Source organism: Pantherophis guttatus, chromosome 1, assembly GCF_059756535.1.
Source record: "Pantherophis guttatus breed Tessera chromosome 1, ASM5975653v1, whole genome shotgun sequence".
Lineage (NCBI taxonomy): Eukaryota > Metazoa > Chordata > Lepidosauria > Squamata > Colubridae > Pantherophis > Pantherophis guttatus.
The window spans coordinates 300,077,651-300,103,078 of NC_142063.1; the positions used below are offsets into that span (position 1 = coordinate 300,077,651).

The 25,428-nt window shown below is 39.1% G+C and overlaps 2 protein-coding genes across 5 annotated transcripts in view; one reads left to right on the top strand and one right to left on the bottom strand.

Moving 5' to 3' along the window:
• DTL (denticleless E3 ubiquitin protein ligase adapter) overlaps window positions 1-14,787 on the bottom strand; it is a 31,095-nt gene extending 16,308 nt beyond the window's left edge. Inside the window, exons 1-8 of one of the 2 annotated variants that reach the window (XM_034427774.3) lie at window positions 14,456-14,787; window positions 12,391-12,516; window positions 11,399-11,497; window positions 5,350-5,411; window positions 3,808-3,928; window positions 2,879-2,944; window positions 2,492-2,604; window positions 1,429-1,502 (exon numbers count right to left, since the gene is read on the bottom strand). In XM_034427774.3, the coding sequence (XP_034283665.1) occupies window positions 1,429-1,502; window positions 2,492-2,604; window positions 2,879-2,944; window positions 3,808-3,928; window positions 5,350-5,411; window positions 11,399-11,497; window positions 12,391-12,516; window positions 14,456-14,501 (707 nt within the window). In that variant the 5' untranslated portion in view covers window positions 14,502-14,787. The remainder of the gene's footprint in view (window positions 1-1,428; window positions 1,503-2,491; window positions 2,605-2,878; window positions 2,945-3,807; window positions 3,929-5,349; window positions 5,412-11,398; window positions 11,498-12,390; window positions 12,517-14,455) is intronic. The other variant, XM_034427775.3, reaches the window with a different exon arrangement.
• The window catches only part of INTS7 (integrator complex subunit 7), a 46,548-nt gene continuing 35,901 nt past the window's right edge, over window positions 14,782-25,428 (top strand). Inside the window, exons 1-8 of one of the 3 annotated variants that reach the window (XM_087883196.1) lie at window positions 14,782-15,104; window positions 16,413-16,470; window positions 17,120-17,249; window positions 18,324-18,470; window positions 18,757-18,894; window positions 20,153-20,199; window positions 23,429-23,628; window positions 24,230-24,352. In XM_087883196.1, the coding sequence (XP_087739322.1) occupies window positions 15,045-15,104; window positions 16,413-16,470; window positions 17,120-17,249; window positions 18,324-18,470; window positions 18,757-18,894; window positions 20,153-20,199; window positions 23,429-23,628; window positions 24,230-24,352 (903 nt within the window). In that variant the 5' untranslated portion in view covers window positions 14,782-15,044. The remainder of the gene's footprint in view (window positions 15,105-16,412; window positions 16,471-17,119; window positions 17,250-18,323; window positions 18,471-18,756; window positions 18,895-20,152; window positions 20,200-23,428; window positions 23,629-24,229; window positions 24,353-25,428) is intronic. The other 2 variants (XM_034427771.3, XM_034427772.3) reach the window with 2 other exon arrangements.

Here is a 25,428-nt window from a genome sequence, read left to right on the forward strand (position 1 = left end):
ATACTCAGACCAGGAATAAAACACTAATTGACAGATAAGATATACCTTTAATTTACGTATTTGTTCAGCTAGCAGGGGAACAATATAAATTGAAAAATACAGTATTAGGAAGCATACTATGAATGTCTACTTATCTAATTTATTTAAGTTATAGTTAGCCCAAATCAAAAGGTTATGGATGGGCTACAAGATATTAAAAAAAAAAAAAGCCAACCCTCTCCAAAGACAAACATCACTAACACTTTGCTAGGTTCAACAACTCAGTGAAATAAACTTTCAATAAAGTATTGAACTATTTTCAGTAATTTTCTAAATGCCATGAGGGAGAGGTGGAATAGGACAAGTGTGGGGCTGCCCACAGAGGCCTGTTGACTTTTTCATGTCCCCTCTGACTTCAAAAGTAGAATTCTTAACAGTACTTCCCAAGATGTTCTTCCCAAATGGGCAGCTTCAATTCTGATTAGGGTGTGTCTGATGCAGCCCCATGCTACATTACGTATTGCTTTTATAGGCAATTATTAGCACTTTGCATTGAGCCAGGAAGTTTAGTGATAGTCAGTGCAGCAACAGGAGAGTTGTTACCTTGCAAGAAACTGAACTATCAATAACAGTGGTTCTATCTCAACAGTTGATATAACAATTGTGTATAAAGAATGCTTATGTATTGTAGACAAATTGTAGTTTCCAAATCATTTACAAAGCTTCCCTCCCACTGAGTGCATTACTATAATCCTGGCAGGTAATCATCAAAGTATCAATTATCAAGGCCAGAGTATCCTGATCTAAGGAGGGCTACAACTCATGCATCAGCTAAAGCTAGGCAAAGGTGCCACAATAATGGCCTTCACTTGCTATTTCAAAGCAGCTGTGAATCGAAGAACATCCCCAAGGCACATATCACATTTTATGGGGCAATGTGACCCTGTCTAATGGCCTATGTTAGTACAGTGACATCTGCTGATATAAAGTAACGCAACCTTGGAGGGATTTAACCAATTATAAATATAATACAAATATATTAAACATTATGTTACTACTATCAGGATATCACCTTCCAAGAATTGACAGTACCCAAAGATTGAGAAATTATCTTTTCAATTTATTTAATTGCTAAGAGAGACAACAGCTACATCATGCCTTTAAAGCCTATACAATATGGGAGGTGTGTTTCACCATGTTCTACTATGATTCAGCTGTAGGATGGATACTTATTTGACAAATGGCTTGTCTTATAACAACATAACTAAGTAAGAAAATATGCTGTCTCCCCCCAAGAGTCCTTGTTCCCCAGGAAAGAGGTATTCTATGCAGTTTCAATGAAGTTTCATTACATATTCACATGAGCAAACAATCCAAAATTAGAAATCCATAATGCTTCTCAAAATATTTTTTTAAAAAATTGCTGGAAATAGAAGTATTGACTATTACCCATCAACAGCCCCCGCTGAGATTAAGGTATGTTCATCTTGAAGTAGTACCACTGTTACACTCTGCTGGAAATCCTAAAAAGAGAAATGGGAAAAGAGGTTATTTCTCAACAGGCTAATACTATAACAAAGTTAATTTCAGTACTGATTTGTACATTTCCTATAAACAGCTTCCCATTTGACCCAGTTGGTAATTATTTATTGATGTTTCAAAAACTGTGGCTCTACTCTCAATAGCTGATATAGTAATTATAAAGAAAAACACACAAAGGAAGGGAAATCTAATTACCACTGTCTTCACATTTATCTGCCGAGTCCCACTGAATACAGATATATTGATTTCTAAGTCAGCATAATTGAGATTAGATTTTGTATGCTTTACAAATTATTAAAACTAGCTTCTCAAGATTTAACATCATCTACGCCTATCTGGATGCAGAATGCAACTTAACCAGAATAATTCAATTTTTCTAAAATCCCCTGCCTATGTGATTCCTTGTGAGATAGGTTGTAAAGTATGATGTAGCTAATGCATTTATTTCTAAGCTTACCTCCCAAAGGTAATCCATAACACATCTGCCTAACAATTATGATAAGTGAAGAAAAATGTATTTAATCAATTTATATACCCATCACTTGCACATTGGGATTCTGGGCTATGATTACAAGAAAAAAACCCCCAACAAATAAAAACAAAGAGCATAGAGCCGTGATGGCAAACCTATGGCCTGTATGCCAGATGTGGCATACAGATCCCTCTCTGTGGGCACAAGCGCAGTCGCCCCAGCCCAGCTCCAATCACTTTTCACTCAATCAATTCCAACTTCTTGGAAAGAAGAAATAACATTACAAAAGTTTTTCTTTTTTATTGTTGCTAAACATAATGTTTCAAAAGCAGAAAAAGTCGCCCCAAAGGAGTCTTTGAGAGCTGAACTCAAATAGATATCAATGTAATTAATTCAGTTATTTTCCTTAATTGCTACCATCTCCCTAATAATTTCAAACTAGTACAGTGGCCAAAACAGAACATGACAAAATACAGCCTTAAAATTCCAGATTCTTACCACTGAGGGTGCAAGTCCTTTCACATTCTGTTTTTTCTTCCTCAGTTTGGATGGTGTTTTATCTATGATGTTGTGGGCACCACTTATTTGTTTAACTTGTCTGTAAAATCCATCTGTAAAACAGGTTCAGGAAACATTTTTTAAAAGACCTTCTCTTCTGGCTTGTTCGTATATGGTAAATGACCCACAATATACTGTAAATTCATCCAACTTTATGAAAACTGAGTATCTTACCTAGTATTAATATGTATTATGTAATGGAAAGCACTGGAATGAAGACAAGGAAATCCAAGTTCATATCCACAAAACCCAGGATAATCTAGTGGTCACTGCCATCTCATAATACCATTGCAATAATTCAAGAGAATAAACAGACACATCACATACCTTTCTTACTGCATCGAGTGTCCCAGATCATGATATTTCCATCCCTTCCTCCAGTACAGAACACAGCTATAAAATACAAAATTAGAGTGCTTCACTAAAACAGTTCATGTTGATTAGAACTAATTCAGTAATTCTTCAAGTGCATTCCTTGGAATTTACTTCAGCTTTTGTATGCTCATGGGCCAGAGCCCAATTGCTACTTTAGCCTTATTCGTGGAAGGCACTCACACTCCACTCGTAGTCTATCTATTCAGCCCTTGCCTTCTTGCATCCCCTGACAACTATGTCCTCATTTTACCCACCTCAGGATGGAAAGCGGAGTCAACCTTGAGCCAGTGAGGATCGAGCCTCTAGCCATGAGCAGAGTCAGCTTGCAATATTGCATTCTAACCACTGCACCACTATGGCTCTTAAATACAGTACAGTTTTTTAAAAGTGGGGGAGGAGTATTTGTTTAAGTGGTTGCCTCTTTTTCTTAATAGTTCTTTGTTGACCACAGTTGAAAAATGTAGAGAAACTATGTTCTAACTTTGTCTCTGTTTTGAAATACTATTTCAAGCACTAAACATATTTTATATTTATAAACGCAGATGTTTTGTTGTATACTTCAAAGTAGTCTAAACTACAGTTTTTGAGGAATTTTTCAATTCTATCTTGAGCTTTTCAAAAAATATACTTGAGAAATAATTGCTTTTGTAAATGTCAAGATGGAGTATTAGACTGGGATTTCTACTTTAATTATCCTTGCTAGTTCATTTAAGAACATATGATAGCAACATAGCTTTCTCACAATTTATGATCTATGAACATTGGCGTAACCATGGCACTGTAATGGTATTGAGCATATAAGAAGTCTCAAATTCCTATGCTCCATAGTTTCTACAGTAATCCCCCCCCAATTCATTAAAGAACAGAATATTAAAGTTTACCTTTTTCAAATTTAGAAAAAGCAACTGATTTGAGACTGCACTGATGTCCTTTGCACACTCCCAAGAGTTCACCAGTTTTTATATCCCACACTTTTGCAGTTTGATCCCCTGAAGCAGTAACCTTAGAAAAAACAAATTCAAGTTTACCACTGGAAGCAAAAAATTATGGTACCTTTAACATAAGCTTACGAAACAAAAGCATTTTTTCAATAGATATATGAAATGAAGTATTAATTCAATATTATGTATATTTTCTCAAAAAATAAAACTCCAGCAAGTTCAGGGAACTTAGTCCCTACATAAAGTACATACAATTCCTGTTTTGGAAGGTATCAGGTACATAGAAGGTTAAAGACATCTAAGTATAAGACATATACAGGTGGTCCTCAATTTGCGACCACAATGGAGCCCAAAATTTTTATTGCTAAATGAGACAGATGTTAAGTAAGTTTTGCCCCACCTTTCTTGCCGCAGTTAAGTGAATCACTGCAGTTCTTAAGTTAACATCACAGTTAAGTGAATGTGGCTTCCCCATTGACTTTGCTTTGTCAGAAGTTTGCAAAAAGTGACCATATGACCTTGGGACACAGCAACCATCATAAATGAGTCAGTTGCCAAGAATCTGAATTTCGATCACATTACCATAGGGATGCTACAATAGTTGCAAGTATGAAAAACAGTAATAAGTCACTGTTTTCAGTGCTGTGTAAGTTTGAATGGTAAATAAATGAACTGTTAAGTCGAGGACTACCTGTAGATTAAAATATAATAATGCTTCCTAACAACAGATGTGCCAGACACAAATACATTAAAGAATCAAATTCAGAAGGATAATTATATTGCTGAATCCCATTTTTAAAACAGGATCTAGAATGCAAGGTTCAACTGCAACACTGCAGATTAAAGGGAAGTCTTTAACCACTGCTTCTCTCGTTAAAGTGAAAGAAAACTTTAGTCTAATTCACTGCTATACTGAATGAACTGCTAGTTTTAGTCCTGCCTTTTGCATCAAAAACAATAAACATCTAGTTTAAATTCACATACTGTAATATTGTACCAAACCAGAGGCAGTGGTGAATGGATAGCTCGGCAGCAACTCCAAATTTCAAAGTTTTTTTAAAAAAATTATTTTAACTTTTTTCAGCATGTAACATCCATTTACCTACTTTTATGAACCTCCATAAAAAGTAAGCAAACCAGCAGTTAGTTTCCAGTGGTTTCCTATCATGTTTTGCTGGGCTGAACTAAGAAAACACAAGGTATTTCGTGTTTTGTTCCACTGGAGCCCAGAGAACATGGATATTTCAATAGAAAGTTTGTCGTGATCATATCATTTCTGGTCATATCAGCTCTGGTCATATCATTTATCTTTTAAGCTGTACTATATTACTAAGTCCACTTAATGATCTTGCTAGAATATTAAGAGCCAGAAAAAGCATAATGAATTGCAAGTAACAGAAATAATTAGAGGGAATAGCATAACCCAAGATTGAGTGGTACCCATAGCTAATAAAACAAACAGTGATGATTTACAGTACTCACAATTTTGTGTTCATAGGGCATCCATGCAAGATCAAACACAGCATTTAAATGAGCTTGCCATTCTGAAGTGAAAGTAAAATATATTAGATCTAAATTGTCACTGCGTTATTTTATTTACCAGCTGAGCTCATTATTTCTGGACTGTCAGACTCTCCGTAGCTTTGCCAACTTCTTATCAGTAAGCTACGTGTTTCCGTATCCACCCACATTCCTTCACTTGCTCTTCACACACTTTTCCTTTGTTCTCTTGCCAGAGGTCCGGCTCACATAGCCGGCCCGAATTACTTTCAAAAATGTAACAATTAACTTTTCTTAGTTAGTGAGGTGTTTTATTTTCTTTATAACAAATAAATGAGTTTTATTAGAAACCTTCCTTCGCGTTTCTTTATCAGAATAGTGCAACTTGGAATAAGCCTCGATTCATCTCCTCCTTTAAACCAGGGTAATTAGTCCCAGAGCCAAACATGGGATTAATAAATGCCCTGACATTCTGGTAGCACGAGGATGGTCTGATTTATGGCTTTTTCCTTGTTTTTGTTACTTCTGATAAGAGCGCATAGGCAATTAGTTTTTAGCTACTGAGGTACGCTAATTATATTGCTGAGATGCCGAAACGGAAGTAAAACAAATACAAAATGTATTTTGCTGAGAAGGTGGCAGAAAGGAGGTTTCTAGATTTCCAGCCCCTTACTACAGCCACACGCCTGGAACAAGAAAAAGCCGTGGGAACAGAAATGGAGACAGATAAGACAGAAGCTGTTTTTGAAGATGATGATTTACGACTGAGGTCAGTAACATTTTCTTCTGGTCTTCCAAGCTCTGAAAAAGTCTCCCCAGAACCTTCTGAATTTGTAAAGCTCGGTGCAAGCACTGCTGAGCAAAATTCCTCCCACGCAGAGAGAGAAACAATTCATTATTCTCCTCGAAGCTCTAAGCTCACCCAGCGTGAGATGGCCATGAAAGCCTACCGTATAAAACTCTATGAACAGCAGCTATCCCAAGCAAAAATGGCTATATCTATGCTTGACCAAGATATGGGAGATAACTTAAATTTTTCAAAAAGCGCCATATTGTCTTCTTGCTCAGAGCCAAAGACACTCCCCCTGGTGGATTCTGTGTCAGGCCAATTAAGACAGAGGGCACTGCATACGTCACATGAAAGTCTCCCTGATCAAGTTACACATGTCTTACATAACCACTCCTACTCAAAAGCATACAATGCCCTGTATGCAAAGCTGCCCGAAGCTAACGGTGCAGCACCATCTGCTGGCAAAAGTAATTTACTACAGGAAGCTGAAATGCCACAAGTGTTTCCACAGGCCCAAACTCAAACACCCCCTGGCGGTGTTGGTGTCCTTTTAGATGGAACAAAGCAAAGGCAAATGATTGCATCTCCAGCAGGTCATGCCAATATTGCAGATCAAGCACAAATGGCAACTGGAATACAGCAGATTCCAGTGCATCAGCCACAGCAGCTACAAATGCCTGCATATGTGCCCCAGCCACAAGTGCAAATAGGGCCACCTCCTGGCCCACCTCCAATGGCACAACCAAGGCCATTTTTAGGTCCACAACAGGCACAGCAAATACCACAGGCATTCCTGCCAGCACAGCCAGCATACCAAGTACAGGCTCCTCACCAGGCATTTTCTGTCTCTCCACTAACTGGTGAGTCAAAACTAAAAATGTCTGAACTCCACGGTTCGAGATTGAAACCTGGTGAACAAATTGGAGGACATTTGACCAAACTGAAAGGTCTGAGAACAGAATTGAGAGAAAGAGGCCATAACATTGAAGATATTCAAATGATCAGCATCATTATTAACTCTTTGAATTATGAATGGAAAGATGCTGTTACAAAAATTAACCAAGTCCCAATTGCTCAACGCACAGTGGACAATGTCTGTAGACTTTTAATTGAAGAAGAGGCATTCATGCTAGCTACTCCACACTTGAGAGGACCACCCGCATCAAGGGCTCCAGCTAGGCGTCCCTTCCGAGGAAGGACCTACGCTCCAAGGACGCCAAGATGCAACACCTGTGATCGTGTGGGACATGCCACCCGGGATTGTCCCCAACGAGTTCCAGCTCCAGTCACATACCAGCCCAGAGGAACAGACTCCAGTGGCAGAGGCAGAGGCGGAAGACAAGGTCGTCGTGGTCCCCGGCGTGATCCACAAACTCCACTCGCCACATTGGCTTTAACCAATGATCCACAACCTCAACCAGAATACGACAGACGACTCCTGTGGACTTTGGACAGTGATGCAGCATTGCATGTTACCTACACAAAGGAACTTTTCACAGAGATGCACGAGCCTGAACCAGAACTACGTGAACTTTATTCTTTCTTCAATCATCCTTGTCAGGTCAAAGGAAAAGGAACTGTTTATGTTGAAGAGCTCGATGCATTCATTCCTGATGTTTATTACATACCAACAGCAACCAGTAATTTGCTTAGTCAGAGTCACTTGTCTAGAACATTAAATTTTCAGGTTCACCACCTTGAAAAAGCAAGTTACATAGTTAAAGATGGAGATATTGTTGCTGAAACCATATTAATTGGTGGTGTTTATTACTTAAAGCCAAAGCCTAAACCACAAACACAGGCAAGTATGCAAACTCCAAAAAGGCAGAGCACAGGCTCAGAGAGAGATGCTCCAGTGAGAGATCCTGTTGCTATTCCTAAGGCTCCTAAAGCCAACAAAAATAGAGTTGGTAAACAGGTTGCTCAGAGCAAGCCTGAGGTTCCGCATAAAAATGTTAATGTTGAGAATTCACTAACAGGTAAACCTTTGCATTCCAGGTGTATCCACAAATGGCATAGAAGATTGGGGCATGCCAGTTTCCGTGTTCTTAGGAAGATGCCGGAGTTCGCAAAAGGTTTGGATCTAAAGGGGTGTAAGGTGTTTTTTGGATTGTGCTGTATGCAAAAAGGCCAAATCCAAAGCAGAAGCCATTCCCAAACGCGCTACACGCCTGTCAACACGCATTTTTGATTTGGTTCACATTGACATAGTTGGTCCTTTCCCACCATCATTTGGTGGTAGAAAATATTTTCTAACAATTGTTGATAATTACTCTAGATATGGATATGTGTATCCTATGAAAGAAAAATCAGAGACCTTTCAGATCTTTAAAGACTTTGCAACCCTTGTTTCTACCCAACACCAAGTTCGCATCGCCAGAATCCAGAGTGATCGTGGTGTCGAATTCATGTCTCAGCGTTTCCAGGACTGGATGCGTAAGAATGGAATTATTCATCAGACTTCAGCCCCTGACACATCGGCTCACAACGGAGAGGTACTGCAAACCATGATGCGTTGTCTCCTAGAAGACGCCAATCTTGATATGATATACTGGGGTGAAGCTATCAAGTATGCAAATTACATTGTCAACCGTACTTGGAGCAGTGTAATAAATCAGACTCCTTTCTTCATGTTGTATGGCTACAAGCCCGATCTTAAAAACATCCATATTTTTGGTTCATATGCTATGGTGAACATTCCCTTAGCTCAAAGAAGAAAAGGAAGTCCAACAGCAAAGAGACTGAGATTTATGGGTATTGATGATAATTCAAAGTGGAGCAAATTTATTGACTCTAAACATGCAATTGTGATTTCCCAATCTGCTAATTTTGAAGAAGATATTGACTGGTCCAGGATTCATTCCAATGATCCTGGAGTTTATTTTCCCAGAGATGATACTGCTGATGCCACGCAGATTGATGATTAAGATTCCACTGATTCTTCTCAACTTGATGTTCCGTCTTCGCAAGCCGCGGATGCTGACGCTAGCGACGAAAGTGAGGACGAGGACGAAGCAGAAGAAGATTGGACAGTTGTTCCGAGACGTTCCAAGAGGGCCACAAAAGGAATCCCTCCACAACGATATTCTTGGCAACTGACAAAAGCACCCTTGCCTTTGATTTGCAATGTTACACTTCCACCTGATAATTTCACACAAATCAAGCAGCTCCCTGATTCAGAGCAAGACAAATGGTATGATGCAATGCAGGTTGAAATGGACAGTCTAAAGAAACTTAAGGTATTTACACCTGCAAAACCTCCAGCAAACAAAAAGGTCATTGGCACTCGATGGGTCTATAGAATCAAAAAGAAACCAAATGGTGAGTCACTGTACAAGGCCAGACTTGTAGCTCAGGGTTTCGCTCAACGTTATCCTGAGGACTACACAAATACTTACTCACCAACAGTCAGAACTGAGAGTGTAAAAATTGCTTTAGCAACTGCAACTATCCTTGGTTTAGAAGTTTTCCAGTTTGATGTTGACACGGCTTATCTACATGCAGACCTAGACGAAGAGATCTACGTGAGAAGTCCTCCAGGATTCCGACAGCAAGAAGGGGATACCTGGTTCCTAAACAAAAGTCTCTATGGTCTGAAACAATCTGGTTTAATGTGGTATTTATGTCTTACTGACAAACTAAATTCAATGGGCTTTATTAAGTCCGAAACTGATGAGTGCGTGTTCACAAAAAGATCTAACAATGCATATGAGATAGTTCTTGTTTATGTTGATATTGTTTATATTGGTCCAAATAAGCAAATGAGTGAAATTTTTGCCAAAGCTTTGCAGAGATACTTCACATTGAAATCATTAGGTCACATTAGCACTTATTTAGGTGTTCAGATTGAAAAAACACAGAAGGGGTTTAGTCTTTCACAACAAGATAAAATTGAACAAGTTTTGCATCATTGCAACATGAAAGATGCTAACACAACAAAGACACCCATGCAAACAGATTTTCACAACTTGACACAAGAAGAAAGTCCTGAGTTCGAGGATCAAACACTTTACCGTTCAGTCATTGGGTCACTATTGTACATTAGTAGTTGGACCAGACCCGACATTGCACTTAGTGTTAACCTCTTATCACGACACGTAGGTAAAGCAAAACAGTTTCACTGGACATGTATTAAGAAATTACTAAGATACCTAAAATACACTAAACACATGAAGTTATTGTTAGAACCAACACACACTGATTATGCAGAATTAAGTTGTTATGCAGATTCTGATTGGGCAAGTGATAAGAAATCACGTAAAAGTACTTCAGGTTATATGATGTTCTTAAATGGATGTCCTGTTTATTGGCAAGTACGTAAACAGAATTTTGTTTCTTGTTCATCTACTGAGGCTGAATATGCTTGTGTTTCAGATGCATGTAATTCCCTAACTTGGTTTGATGCTTTAGTCACAGATATCTGGACACACCCGATCCGACCGATCACCGTGATGGAAGACAATGAATCGGTGGTTTATATTTCTGAATCTCATTTCACAGGTTCTAGGTCCAGACACATTGACATTCGTTACCAAAACATAAAACATTTAGTGAAGAAAGGTTTTGTCAAAATGCAATATGTATCTACACATGATCAAATTGCTGATATGCTCAACAAACCACTTCCAGCAGCTCAACACGAGTATCTGCGCAAGAAGATGTGCCTTATTTGATGATGTACTGATATTCGCTCAACTGGCAAAAGAAGGGGAATGTCACTGCGTTATTTTATTTACCAGCTGAGCTCATTATTTCTGGACTGTCAGACTCTCCGTAGCTTTGCCAACTTCTTATCAGTAAGCTACGTGTTTCCGTATCCACCCACATTCCTTCACTTGCTCTTCACACACTTTTCCTTTGTTCTCTTGCCAGAGGTCCGGCTCACATAGCCGGCCCGAATTACTTTCAAAAATGTAACAATTAACTTTTCTTAGAAACCTTCCTTCGCGTTTCTTTATCAGAATAGTGCAACTTGGAATAAGCCTCGATTCATCTCCTCCTTTAAACCAGGGTAATTAGTCCCAGAGCCAAACATGGGATTAATAAATGCCCTGACATAAATAAACCAAATTCTTGGTAATAAAACATCCACATATGAAAAATGAAGACTATTACCTTCATCAAATTTACAAAGAACAGTACCACAATGTAAATACAGTATTAAAAAAAAAACCTCTACAGGCTACTGCTTTTATCAAATAATCCAATTTATACAGTTCAAATACAAGACTTTTTTTTTACCTTTAACAATTTTCTTGTTGCTCAATTGTGTGTGGGTATCATACAACCTAACAAATCCCTCTTCATTGGCAACACCAAGTACATGTTGCACATCTGGAGCTGAAAAATAATGTAGTAATATTTGTATTTTAAAACTTTTTGTAAGCTTTTTAATAGTACACAACTTTTCTGCATCAGAAAATTACTGTCATATATTCTAAGTGTTAATCATACAAAACACAAAATATAAAGACATTTTTGTAAATATCAACTTTTCTCTTATTTTTATTACCCTAAGAATAGACAAACATTGGCTACTTTGAAAGATTAACTTAGTAACAAACAAGCTACTTTGAAATTAGGCAAGATGAATTCACCTAATATATATAAACAAGTTCTCTTTCTCTATATCCTTTTGATAGCTGCTTTCAATAGAGGACCGGATAGTCAATTTCTTTAGGCATTAATTGCTTTACTTTTCCAAGATTACTTACTTTCCTACCTTTGCTGAATTTGGAAAATGGCTACCGAGCAAAAGAAAATTTGATGGTAGATAGTGTATATTTTCTTAATTTTGTCATGGAAATACTTACATATGGATGGCTACAGCCTAGCTGAAAAATAAAAAGCATCCCAGAAAAATGTAATGGCAAATCACTGCAAGGAAAAGTATAGGATGTTTTCCACTCAAAAAGTAATTGATGTAAATTTATGTAAATTTACTACTCATCCTAAACTCCCTAATGCATGAAAGTGACTAGCCTTCACCTTTATTAGGCCCAAATGATCTGAATGTTACCAAAAGTTATCCAGCATGTTCTTTCATCCTTATAGGGAATCTTTTAGTCTAGTATGTTTGTTTGGACTACAAATTAGATTTTTACTTTTCCATTGACCATGATGGCTTTGTATTATAGTACAAAAGAAAAATAAAATTAGAAATCACATCAGAAAAGTCTATCTACCTTTAAACCAACATAATGACAAACCTTACAGATGAGGTACCACTTTACCTGTTGAAAAGCTACAGCCAAAAGGAGGAACTGGAATTCCCATTTCTCCATAGGAAGGATGGTCATCTTCCTTAATACACTGATACTGTCCCAATAGATGGTGTAAGGAAAATCTTGGTGCCAAACCTATCAAAAGTTTGTAAGACAGAGAAGTTTATTTTATTTTTAATTTTTTTACTGAATACAAAGTAATGAAACAATAATAAGCATAAACACCAACAAAGAACTTCCCCCAACATCACATACCCACAAGTAGAAATAAATGTAGAGCTTTCCTGAACTTCAACTTCATATAACCCCAAGACTTGCAAGAATAGCCAGGTATTTACATCTTTTAGGAAGGTTGGGACGGTAGGGCCTAGCAGATGCCTTGAAGCGTATTCTGAAGGGCATTTTTTAAGTGATATGTGAAAAGCTGACAACAATTCTGTAAGCAGGTTTTAAGATTTCTTCATGTATCACCATTAAACCAGTGGTCCCCAACCCCCGGTCCGCGGAGTACCTGGCACCGGGCCGCGCAGCGGCCGGGGGACATGAACGCTGCAGCGCACGGCCCAGGAGCCTTTGCGCTGCAGCGTTCATGTCCCCCGGCCGCTTTTGCGCACTGGGCCGTGCGCAAAAGCTCCTGGGCCGTGCCCCCACCCCTGCGCGCACTCAGCGGGCCGCGGCGATAAAAAGGTTGGGGACCACTGCATTAAACACTGCTTGACATTATATTCTCCCTCAATATCTCCTAAACCACCTGTGCCTTCAAAGTATATTGACTACCTACCTAGTTCCCTCATCCTCAGTCTCCATTGATCATGTCCTATGGAAACGTTGCACCGGTAGGCCAAGTTATCTAGCCCACTATTGAGTCAAACATGGGTTTCTCTGATCCACCTTCCCCATCCCTCTTAAGTGTTGTATTTTTAAAGTGCTTTATAAGGTCTACAATATATAGTATCTGCATTGAGACATCAACATAATTCTGCCTACTATTTATCTTCATTTTTATTTTATTCATTCATATAAATACAATTGAGAGAGTCCAGAGATATTCTACGAGAAGAGTCCTCCATTCCTCTACCCACAATAAAATACCTTATGCCACCAGATTCCAAATTTTGGGCTTGGACAATTTAGAACTATGCTGACTTCAGTCTGACCTAAACATAGTACATAAAATTATCTGCCACAATGTTCTACCTGTCAATGACTACTTCAGCTTCAACCACAACAATACATGAGCAAATAATAGATACAAACTCAAGGTAAACCGCTCCAAACTTGATTGCAGAAAATATGACTTAGTAACAGAGTGGTCAATGCCTGGAATGCATTACTTGACTCTGTAGTTTCTTCCCCAAACCCCCAAAACTTTAACCTTAAACTGTCTACTGTTGACCTCATCCCATTCCTAAGAGGTCTGTAAGGGGCGTGCATAAGTGCACCAGCGTGCCTACTGTCCCTGTCCTAATATTCCTTTTTACTCTTACTCTTTTCATGTATTCAAATTATGTTTATACTTTTACCTGTTATCTTATATATGTTTGACAATTAAATTTATGATTATGATTCATTTCAATGGGGCAAGTTGGGGCATGTGAGTTGAGCCATTAGCTGTGTTGTCCTGTCATTTTTGGTGAAAGGGGCAGCTATACAAATTTAATTGAGAAATGAATGATTAATGGATAAAGGATTTTGTGTTTATGGCAGAATGATCACAAGGAGAAAAGAGAACAGAGAAGAGCAGGAATGCCTTCCTCACTCACACCAGGAAGCATAAGAGCTAAAAGAGAGCTGGTCTTAAAAGACCAGTGGAGGAGCAATGAAGGTTATTATATTTTGACCCCGGTCTCCTTATAACTCAAGGCAGAGAGCATACCCTGATATTCCTTTCTATTTTCTCCACAACAATCCTTTTATTAATCATGAGGTGGGTTTGGGCTGAGAGAGTGACCGAGCCAAATTTATCCAGCTGGTTTCCAGCCTAAGGGAGGCTCGGAATTCAGAGTCTCCTGGTTTATAAACCGCTCATACCAAACTGGCTCTTTTCAGGAACGAGGGGCTTCCCAACACTTACCCTGCGGTCCATCCTGGCAGCGACGGACTAACGAACGACACAACATCACAACAACGCCGGCAGCTGGAAGCTCTATTATCACCGCGCGTTAAGCCCGCAGGAAAAAGAATAGCTTCTCCACAAAGATCTCCCGCCAACCCGAAGTCCGCGCCAAAGACATTTTTCTACCGCTATTGGCTACCCTGGCGGCAAGAAGCCACGCCCCCTCTTTTCCATTGGCTTCTCCTATCCCACCGCAAGCGGATGCCACGCCCTTATACTGAGACATTAGTTTTTATAAACCAACCGGTCTTTTTTTGAATTGCGCATGCGTAACAACTTTCCCACTCCTTGCGATAGGTAGCCGATCTTCCGGAAAGAGTATTAATCCGCGTGGTGGCAGGGGCGGCAGCGCGACTGCGCAGGTGCCTAAACCTGGAGCTTGTGCACAGGCGCAGATAATTAATGTTTGAAACGGGAAAGAGAGAGCGTTAAGACTTTGCTTTCGTGTCTGTGTAAAATAAAAATAATAAAGCGTCATTCTACGATTCCTTTCAGAAACTCCTTTTATAACGGGGAATGGCTTCCGTTTCCAAATCCTTCCTCGCCGATGCCGGCTATGGGGAGCAGGAACTGGATGCCAATTCCGCACTCATGGAACTGGATAAAGGTAAGTCGGGAGGGGTGGGGGGGGGGAAAGCCCCCGTGGCAACATGTGCGCATGCGCGGGTAATGTACCACCCTAGCACTTAATAAAGGAAGTCCCTCCTCGTTTGGCTTTGAGTGCAACCGAAGTGTTGGGGCAGCTTTGCAGAAGGATGAAGTTGCTTTAGGTTGGAGCGGAAGCCTTGTGATTTCTTAAAATCGCCAGTTTTATTGTGTATTTTAAGATGCCACCAGTTTCTCTGTCAACTCCCGCACCTTAGCGTTCCTCGTCGCTTCAATTCCCATCATTCCAAGGCAATTCCCAGTTTTTCCAACCTGTTTGATCGTCCCCAGTTATTTAATTATCTCAGCCAACGGCTATTCTGTGTGGTGCAAATGTCATTGTCACATCTGTTTTACCAAAGAGCAGCATGAGCCTATTGAGTCAAGTAATCCTCCCCCGTGCTGTGAAGGAATTTAGATTAAATCCCATTGGGCCTCTGAATACATAACTTGAAATGCATAATCTATGCTTGGATAAAATTAAGCAAGTGCAAATGATGGGAAGGGTCTGCCCCCCCCCCCTTTTTTTAACCACAAGAGGTGCTTACACTCTCCACCCCATCTTTTGCAACAATATAAGCAGACAAATGTTGACTACAATACTAAGTTTACAGCTCCTACTTGAGTAGCAGGTGGCAGAAGGAAGGGAGGAATTTGCAAATGTTTTACATAAATAAATCTGGATACAATGGTTAATTTATCACACCATTTCTTGCCAGCTCTACTTTGGTTACGTGGATAACAAAGATTTAATACATTTTTGACCTTTGAGCTAAAGACTAAAAACTTGAATTGATCATTATACAAAGAGTTAAAGGATTTTTTGAGCACTGGAGAGTAGCAGAAAAGATCACTGCTCAGTGTTAGAATTAACATCACTCTTAAAATTCACTCTTAGGTATAACATCACTCTTAAAATTCTTAAGCCGCAAGCTTTAAAATAAAGCAGAATATAAACATGATAGTTTGCTTTGTAAAATAATTTTATTAAACATTCCATTAAAAAACCAATACAAACTAGGAAAAAGAAGAATAGGAAGTGCAGGCAAAAAAGAGGAAACAAAATAATAATATAGTAAAGGAAAGAAAAAAATGTATAAGTAAATGATTTCCCCCTTCATCACAAGTATAAACAATAAAAAGGAGCCCAAGGTTTCCATATGTGGTCAGTGCTTATCCAACTACTATCAAAATCATTTCATTAGGAACATTTAATTCTAATTCTCTCTTTCTCTCTCTCTCTTTCTCTCCCTCTCGTTCTCATTCCCAGGATGCACTGGAGCAGCAACATAAGCTGAGGGAAGGGGGTGTGTGTCAAAATCTGCAAGGTGCCAGGCATGGCGTTGTGATTGCTCCATCCCTTTTGATATGCAGTGATTTGTAGTTATATAGGTTTTGACCTTCACATTTACACTCTCCCTGAAGATGCTCCTGGGCTGGACTAAAATCCAGAGCCAATATTAATACACTAGCAGTATTAATAAATATTAATACACTAGCAGGATAAAGAGCAAACAACAATATACATGTTCACCAACTAGAATAAAGTGATCACAACGGTATAGCTACACAGTGGCTTAAGAGGCAACTTTGTTGTTTGAATTAATTCTGCATCATGACAATAATCCAGTTGGGAGCAGTTGGAGAAACATCGGATTTCTATTTCTAGCCTTCTCTAGGAGGAGCAGTGGAAGGATCTTTCTGATATATTATTTTCACCCATAGGGCTTCTCCAGGGAAGATGGGGCTGAAAATTGTGTCCTATGCATGGTTCTTCAGTGAATGAACTGCATTATGTGGAATTTTTAAAATAAATGAATTGAACATATTGCTTTATAAATTTAGTTCATGCTCAAGTGATATATGTTGTCCTTTAGAAAAATGTTTTTGAACACTTTATCATTGTATGATTCTTTTGGGATTTTTGTTGTTGATTCTGTAGACTGTAGCATTGTGCTGTGTTATTATTTGTCATAGGTCTTCGATCTGGCAAATTGGGAGAACAATGTGAGGCTGTTGTCCGTTTTCCAAGACTCTTTCAGAAATATCCATTCCCAATTTTAATTAATTCAGCATTTTTAAAGCTAGCTGATGTTTTCAGAGTTGGGTGAGTGAATATTTTTTGTTTCTTAATAGAATAGAAGAATAGAATAGAATAGATTTTTTTTTATTGGCCAAGTGTGATTGGACACACAAGGAATTTGTCTTGGTGCATACGCTCTCAGTGTACATAAAAGAAAAAATACGTTCGTCAAGAATCGTAAGGTACAACACTTAATGATAGTCATAGAGTACAAATAAGCAATCAGGAAACAATATCAATGTAAATCGTAAGGATACAAGCAACAAAGTTACAGTCATACAGTCATAAGTGGGAGGAGATGGGTGATGGGAATGATGAGAAGATGAGAAGATTAATAGTAGTGCAGACTTAGTAAATAGTTTGACAGTGTTGAGGGAATTATTTGTTTAGCAGAGTGATGGCGTTCTGGAAAAAACTGTTCTTGTGTCTAGTTGTTGTGGTGTGCAGTTTTAGTACCCTAGTAACTGCATTGTTTTCTATTTGACCTCTGGTGATCTTTTTTCAGCTGCTTTGGAGTCAGGATTGCTGGAAGATCAGCTTCTTCATTTTAAGTCTTGTATTCTTTGTAAAATTATGAGTGGTGCAGTGGCCTAGAGGTGGAGCTCTCGCCTCACAATTAGGAGGCTGTGAGTTCGATCCTAGGTAGCAGTAGATAATTTTTCTCTCTGGGAGCAATGAGAAAATATCTGCAGCGAACTCCGCATTGGCGACAGGAAAGGCATCAGTAAACACTCAGCTCTATTCAGTTACCCCAACTCTACCCCGATGCAAGAGATTACAGAGTCATTAAAAGAAAAATAAATTCTTTGTAAAATTATCAATGGAGGTCCTGTTCTATGTTTCATGGACCTCTGTATTATTCTTTGAATAGGGCTAGGAAGAAACTGTTTGCAACTAAAGAAAGCCACCTTCTTTATTGTACAGAATTTCTTCATTGGGAAATTTGCAATTTTGACTATTTTTAAATATATTTAATTCTGAAACTGTTTTATTTGATGTACACACTTTCATTATGTTTGCTAATACTTTGGAATTGATCAGGGAAGGAGCAGTACAATTATCATCAATTAAACACATTAAATATATTTTTAAAAACAGTAACAACTTCCTGAGGCTGTGTGTTCTGAAAGTGACCCAGCAAAGTGAGAAGCATTTGGAAAAGATCCTGAACGTCGATGAATTTGTGAAAAGAATTTTCTCAGTTATTCATAGCAATGATCCAGTTGCTCGAGCAATCACATTAAGGTATGCCTGTTTATCAAGGAAGGCTGCCCAGATACTGCCTATTCATTCATTCATTCATTCATTCATTCATTCATTCATTCATTCATTCATTCATTCATTCTTTCTTTCTAAACCACCTGTCTCCCTCAAAGAGATGTTCTAGCCAGTGTGCAATGTATAATTGATAAATAAAACAAGATATAAAAATCAACTTTAAAATTAAGATAGGATTAAGAAAAATACTTTTCCCCAGTAGTGATTATTATTATGAAGGTTTTACACTGAATTCTTCTGTTTTATTCTCCAGGATGCTAGGCAGTATGGCTTCCATTATCCCTGAGAGGAAGAATGCACATCACAGTATTCGCCAAAGCCTTGACTCGCATGACAACGTTGAAGTTGAAGCTGCCATTTTTGCTGCAGCCAATTTTTCTGCCCAGTCCAAGTAAGAACAACACCTGGGATGTGTTCCTTGTTCCCAAGTTAGCAAGCAATTAATCCTTGATATCTTGATAGACTTTTTCTTACATTATTTTCTTATTCATTTTCTTTTCATTTTCTATGAGGGAGATGGGTGGTTAGAGATATGAAACATAAGCAATAAAATAAAATAAAGTTTAGTAACTTTTGCAAAAATGTCAGTACAGGTAGCTCTAGGCTTAGAACAGTTCATTTAATGATAGTTCAAAGTTACAACGGCACTGAAAAAAGTGACTTGACTGTTTTTCACATCTATGACCATTGCAGTATCCCCACAGTCACATGATCAAAATTCAGATGCTTGGTAACTGACTCATATTTATGACAGTTGCTGTGTCCTAAGGTCATGTGATCACCTTTTACAACCTTCTGAGAAGCAAAATCAATGGGGAAGCCAGTATTGATCTTTCACTGCTGCGTTCTGCCGTAATTTAGAGGAGTGGCAGGGGAAGACTAAAAGAATGAATCTCACCGGTGCTTTGTTTTTAGGTTGTTTTGTAATTAAAATACTGTATTATATATTACACTGCTAATTAAGATTGAGTCACGTATAGGAAATGAACAAGATATAAACCAGTAACTTTGTCGTTTTGACTGAAATAGTATTCTTATTTAGAACTAAAGCCCACAAAATTTTGTGAAACATATTTCAAACATCAGGAATAGAAATGCTTTATTAATTTCTTATCAGTTGCACAACACTAGTTCTTACTGATGTTTAGAGATGTGTATAGTTCATATTAGTTTGTACTGTACAACTATGAAGTTGTAGTTTTTTTGAACGCTGAAAACCACTAATGGCAACAGTCATTTAACTCTGCTTTGGGACAGCAGTACAAATCTTGAAATATAGTATAGCATTCTTGGGAGCTTGGTAATCTCTGACTATCTTTACCCCAGATCAAGCAGAAAGGGAGAGAGAGGGAGATGGAACGAATAATGTAACTAAATAGTCAGCTACTTTATTTTTTAAGGCTTAATGTAGGAAAACTACATGCAAAGTCCAGTTCATGCAACAGTTTGGTATGGTTGACTTACCGTTTTCTTTGGTGTCCTTGATGTATTCATTGTTTTATGTACACCGATTTTGTTTATAAAGAAACATACAAACTTTAATCTGATAATATCAGTTCTAATAGTATGCTGCAAAAGAAAATATGATGCTGTCAGAATTTTCACAGTTTATTCTTATTTTGATTCATTATACTTTTCCTTCTTCACAGAGATTTTGCAGGAGGAATATGTAACAAAATAAGTGAAATGATTCAAGGTATATGCTCTTTGGATTTTCTCCTTGTATATTTATATATGTGCCTTTGAGAGTGTTTTTAAAAAGTGGTATATTTCAATTTGAACTAAAATTTTGGAAATGCCAGCTTAATCAAAGGGACGAGGGTTTGCTGGGTAAAGGTTTTGCCCACTTTAATCATATATCTGGATTTTCTTTGAATGCAACACAAAGTATTTCTGAGGTTGGTATTTCAAGAAAACATCTCATTGTAGATATTGTGAAAGGACATCTATATTAGTTTATGGCAACAAAATCAGGAATTTGATAGCATCTTTTCAGATTAAATAAATTAATAAAATTATTAATCAATAAAATGTTAATAAATGTGCTAGTTTGTAAAGATTCCTTATAATTAAAAGAAATTCTATTTTATTTCTAATGTATAAAAATACAAAACCTGAGCCAAATTCCTGATGGCTTTATGGACACATCCAAGTAGTTTTCTTGGCCATAACAGAAATAGTTTGGCATTGCCTTCTTCTGGAAAGTCTTTATAACTTTTCAGTAACCTATAACTGAACCTTGCTAGTCTTTTAAAATCAGCCAAAGTTGATAATAATAGTGATGGAAAGTTTGTGAACCCCTTAAACTATAAATATAAACTGCAGTGCTGCCTTTGTTCATAGCTTCACCTAAATCCTGTTAACTGGTAATTTCTGGTTAAACAAAGAACATATGAAACGGTATCCTGTACCATATCTTAATTAGCATCTATAATAATCTTCACTGAGCTAGCATTTTTACTAGAAAACACTTCTTTAGATTTAGTAACTGGTGGCACCTCCTTTTGCTGAGTGTTTCAACAAAATGTTTCCTGTATCTGTTGCAGAACCCCACACATCAACTTGGAGTATTTTATGTCAGTAAGGATATTGTTGGTTATAGTGTCGTTGCTTACTGATAGTTCTGAAGGGTTCACAAACCTTCTCATCACCTAGTTGGGTATATACCGTGTTTCCCCAAAAATAAGACAGGGTCTTATTTTCTTTTGACCCCCAAAATATGGCCTTGGCCTTATTATCAGGGGTCTTATTATTTTTGAGGTGCAGAACCTCAAAACCTCGGCCCCCAAGATGGGGACTGGTGTTGGAGTGCCAACCAGCTGCTCTGCCGGTGCTGCTCAGACCGCTGCCTCTAGCAATTGTGGCAGCTCCCCAATGCCCGGAAACTTTTTTTTCTTCCACCCCCTCCCTCCCATAAAGTTGGCAGGGCTCGGTTGGGTGGAAGGACTCCCTGGAGGAGGGTCCCAAGTCCGACTCCCAAGCCGAGGCAATGCCCGGTGTGGAGCAGGTCAAAAAGGAAGTGAGCGGGGCTCACCTGGCGCAGGGCATGAAGGCCAACAACACGTAACTTCTCAGGCTTGGCCACAGCTGACATCAGCTGGCGCCTCTCCGGCCTGCTCTGCCAGGCTCCGCTGCATCCTGGACGAGAAAGGCTCTGGAGCACGAAGCGGGAAGGAGGCGGAGTTTCTGGCAAGCCTGTACGCAAGCAAGATTCATGCAATTGGCTTTGTGTGTGAAAGGAGGGCGAGGGGGCAGGAGAAGCATGGCGGGGCAGCCCGGGGGTCTTCTTGGACCTTCTCTCCCCCCACCTCACTTCCCCGGCTGCCAACCAAGGAGGCTGGCTGGACTGGGCTGGGTTGGGCTCGCACCGCTGCTCTCAAAGTGGCCAAGGGGGCCGGGGTGGGGGTCTCTGCCCCGAGGGTCAACTGGCCAGCCTTGCCAAAGGGATGGGGTGGGATGGGGGTTGGTTGCAGCTCCTGGAACCAAAGCAGAGAACAAAAGAATGGCCGGGAAGAGTTTAAAAGAGAGAATCCAAGGTGCTAGTTCTCAAGTTACACACCGCTCGAGGGGGAGGAAAGAGGAGCAGGAGAAGAAGCGCTGGCTTGGATTGCAAAAGCCATGGACTGGCTCGATTGCCTTCTTCATGAAGAGCCTGCAGGGCAAACAGGAGATCTGGGGTTTGGGCGAGCGGCAGAATTCTTACTTCTCCACCGCCCCACCCCTCTCCATCTGCCACTCCCCTCGCGGGCTGAGATTGCAAGCCAGATTTGGGGAGCTGAACGCGCAGCCGCCACCCGGGAGGAGAAGAATGTGAGAAATGGGCTCCTCTCTCTTCTTCTTCTCCCGAGTGGCAGCGGTGCGTCAGGCTCACCAAATCTGGCCTGCTGATCACGGGCGGCAGTGGCTCTGATGTTCCCCCTCCCTTCCCCCCCCCGCGCATGCGTCTAAGTATTTTGGGGGGCTTCTTTTGGGGGGGGCTTTAGCGCATGCGCTCGAAAGCCCAATTGGACTTATTATCCGGACATGTCTTAGTTTCGGGGAAATACGGTAGTATAGTAGAAATCCTTTTTAGAACTGTATTTATTAATGCTTCAAAAGTTAGTTTCATGACCTAGAGAAAGAAGAAGATTCCAATATGATTCAGATGCCACAAGTCATTTACAACGAAAATTACCTTCCACATGCTCACTTTTCCTCCAGTATGGCTATGAGGAAAAAATTATCCATTTTTGATTAAGCAAGCTTCTTACTTCATCTGAGCGAACAGGAATTCATTTTAAACTTCAAAAATGGCTTATGAAGCTGGCTTCTTTCAATAAATTACAGATAAAATTATCTGTTTCTAACACCACATGAGGGAATAGTAAATTGTGTGGATACTACGTTTATTTGAAGGCTTGTGTCTTAACTTGCTTATCAGTAAAATAATTATTGGGTAGTGTTACAGTGGCAATGTGGTAACTTCAGCTTGTATCTAAATACGAACACAACCTGAGGGCATCCAAGGAGGAATGCTTTCTCATTTGAATTTCTTGGGAGCATAGAAGATAGAATATTTTGTTTTAACCCTAACATATTCCTTTCTGAACGGCTGACTCTGCCAACTCATTTTAGAATAGGTGTTTATATTACCCATTATTATTGTTTTATATATATCAAAATATGTATACATTGTGCGCTGTTGATACAAGCAACAGTGTAGGCCGTGTCCTTGAATACCTATTGTTTCACCCCTACAGTCCTAATTTCAGTGGAAGCGGTGGGCTGAAAAATTGAACTGCATAGTCTTTGCCCTGTAGCTGCAATCCGGTAATAATAGCACCACCCACATTTCTAATGTTTTTGACATGTCCTGTAACACCTCTACAGGCACCCTCCCCCAATTTGATTATGGTTTATTCAGAAAGCTATTTTATTTTAAACAGGTTTAGCCACTCCGGTAGACTTGAAACTGAAGCTGATTCCCATTCTGCAGCATATGCACCATGATGCCAGCCTGGCTTCCAGTGCACGACAGCTGCTCCAACAATTGGTGACATCCTATCCATCTACTAAGATGGTCATTGTGACTTTGCACACATTTACCTTGCTTGCTGCCTCTTCTCTGGTTGATATCCCCAAGCAGGTAATCCCATTATTTTTTTGCTGATTTGTTTTTTCTTTTGAAAGCACGTTGTTTTTAGATGCACAAAATAAGTGAACTTATCCTAGGTAAGTTGAAGAAATTTTAGGGTTCTGGACGGCATACAGTTTAATCAATACATTGGTACATCGGTACTCAACCGCTGTAAAACTCATTCAATTTCGTACTCAATGCAATTTGATGCGAAAATGTTGTCCCGATTCTTGCCATTTTTTTGGTACTTGATGTGCAAACTAGAACATGTTGGTGTTGGTTGCCTTGTGACTCGCTACTCTTTCCAGCTGAAACAAAGGGTCACATGTTGAGTCATGTGGTTTGTTTGGTACTGATCGTTTTTAGTACTTATCACGTCTCCCAGAACCAATTAACAAGTACCACTGTAAAATAAAACATTAAAAACCAAATAATTTCACATTAAAAAAAATAAAAATGTAAATATATAGTGTAAAACAAAATTATAAAATTACAACAAAAAAATAAAAATAAAAAAATGGAGAGTTCCAAAAAGGGAAGTTGCTTGTACTTGCAATTATCTTAAGAAATCCAATGAAATGAAATTTCATTTTAAAGTCTTTTTTTACAGATAGAACTCTTACTGCAGTACATGAAGAATGACCGAAGAGAGGCTGTAAAGAGGCTTGCTATCCAAGATTTAAAGCTGCTTGCAAAAAAAACGCCACATTCTTGGAACAATGAGAATATTGAGGTATATAAACAGCATCATGTTTTGTAATGGTATGTGGGGATGACCTTGGGAGACAGGGCAAAGAGATGCAGCCAAGGGAATGGTCAGGTAAAAGGCAGCTTAATCCATCGCAAGAATGTGGGAGGGCAGGAGGCTCAGAAGAGACCCTCCCTAGTTTTGTGGTTGTAAAGGGGTTGGGGGAGCAGGAGAATTGCTTGCAGACTTGCAAGTTTATGTAATATAGTTTTACAATAAAATAGAATTGGTTCATCTGATTGTGTTTTTTATCTGGTCCATCTAGTGAGGCTGAAATGTTTGCTTTGGGATTGACCATTAAAAGCATTCCTAAATCCTTGCATTGGGCAGGAAATGATTTGATTTACATATAAATAAATATGCATAGAATTGTATCTATTAAGGTAATATATCAAATCAATATAAATCTTGAAACAACAGTGTGTTCTTTCAGCACATAGTATTTTGGTTTGCCCTGCTATACAAACATATTCTATTTCTTTTCTCATGTTTGATGTAGGTCTTCTCTTAAAAAAAGAGGTTTCTTTTATTTATTTTTTTATTTATGCTGATCCGCAGCTATTTTATTATTGTTGAATTAAGCTTCTGAGGTCCTGCATGGTACAACTTCAGCACTGCGTTGGCATATAGTGACATTGAGTTTATTTGATCAAAAGTGGCACAGATTGGGGGGGGGGAAACGATAAATAAATACACTTTAAAATATTGCTGACATCATCCAAAATGGTAGCTTTAATACATGAGCTTGCCCAGTAGCCTCATGTAGATATTGAATAGGAGTGGAGAGAGCACTGAATCCTGCAGCAGTCCACACAGTTGGGGCTGAGGACAGGAACTTTTCCCCACTTTCCCCACCAACTGGTGTTGGCTCCAGAGAAAAGAGGCAAGCCAGCACAACACAGTGCCACCTGCCCCCAATCCTCTGAGCCAATCCGGAAGGTTATCATGGCCAATACTGTTGAAAGCAACAGAGCTCAAGTAGGGCAAAATGGATGCATAGCCCCCATCTTGCCCTCATCAGAGATCATCCAAAAGTGTGATCAGTGCCATTTCCATCTCAT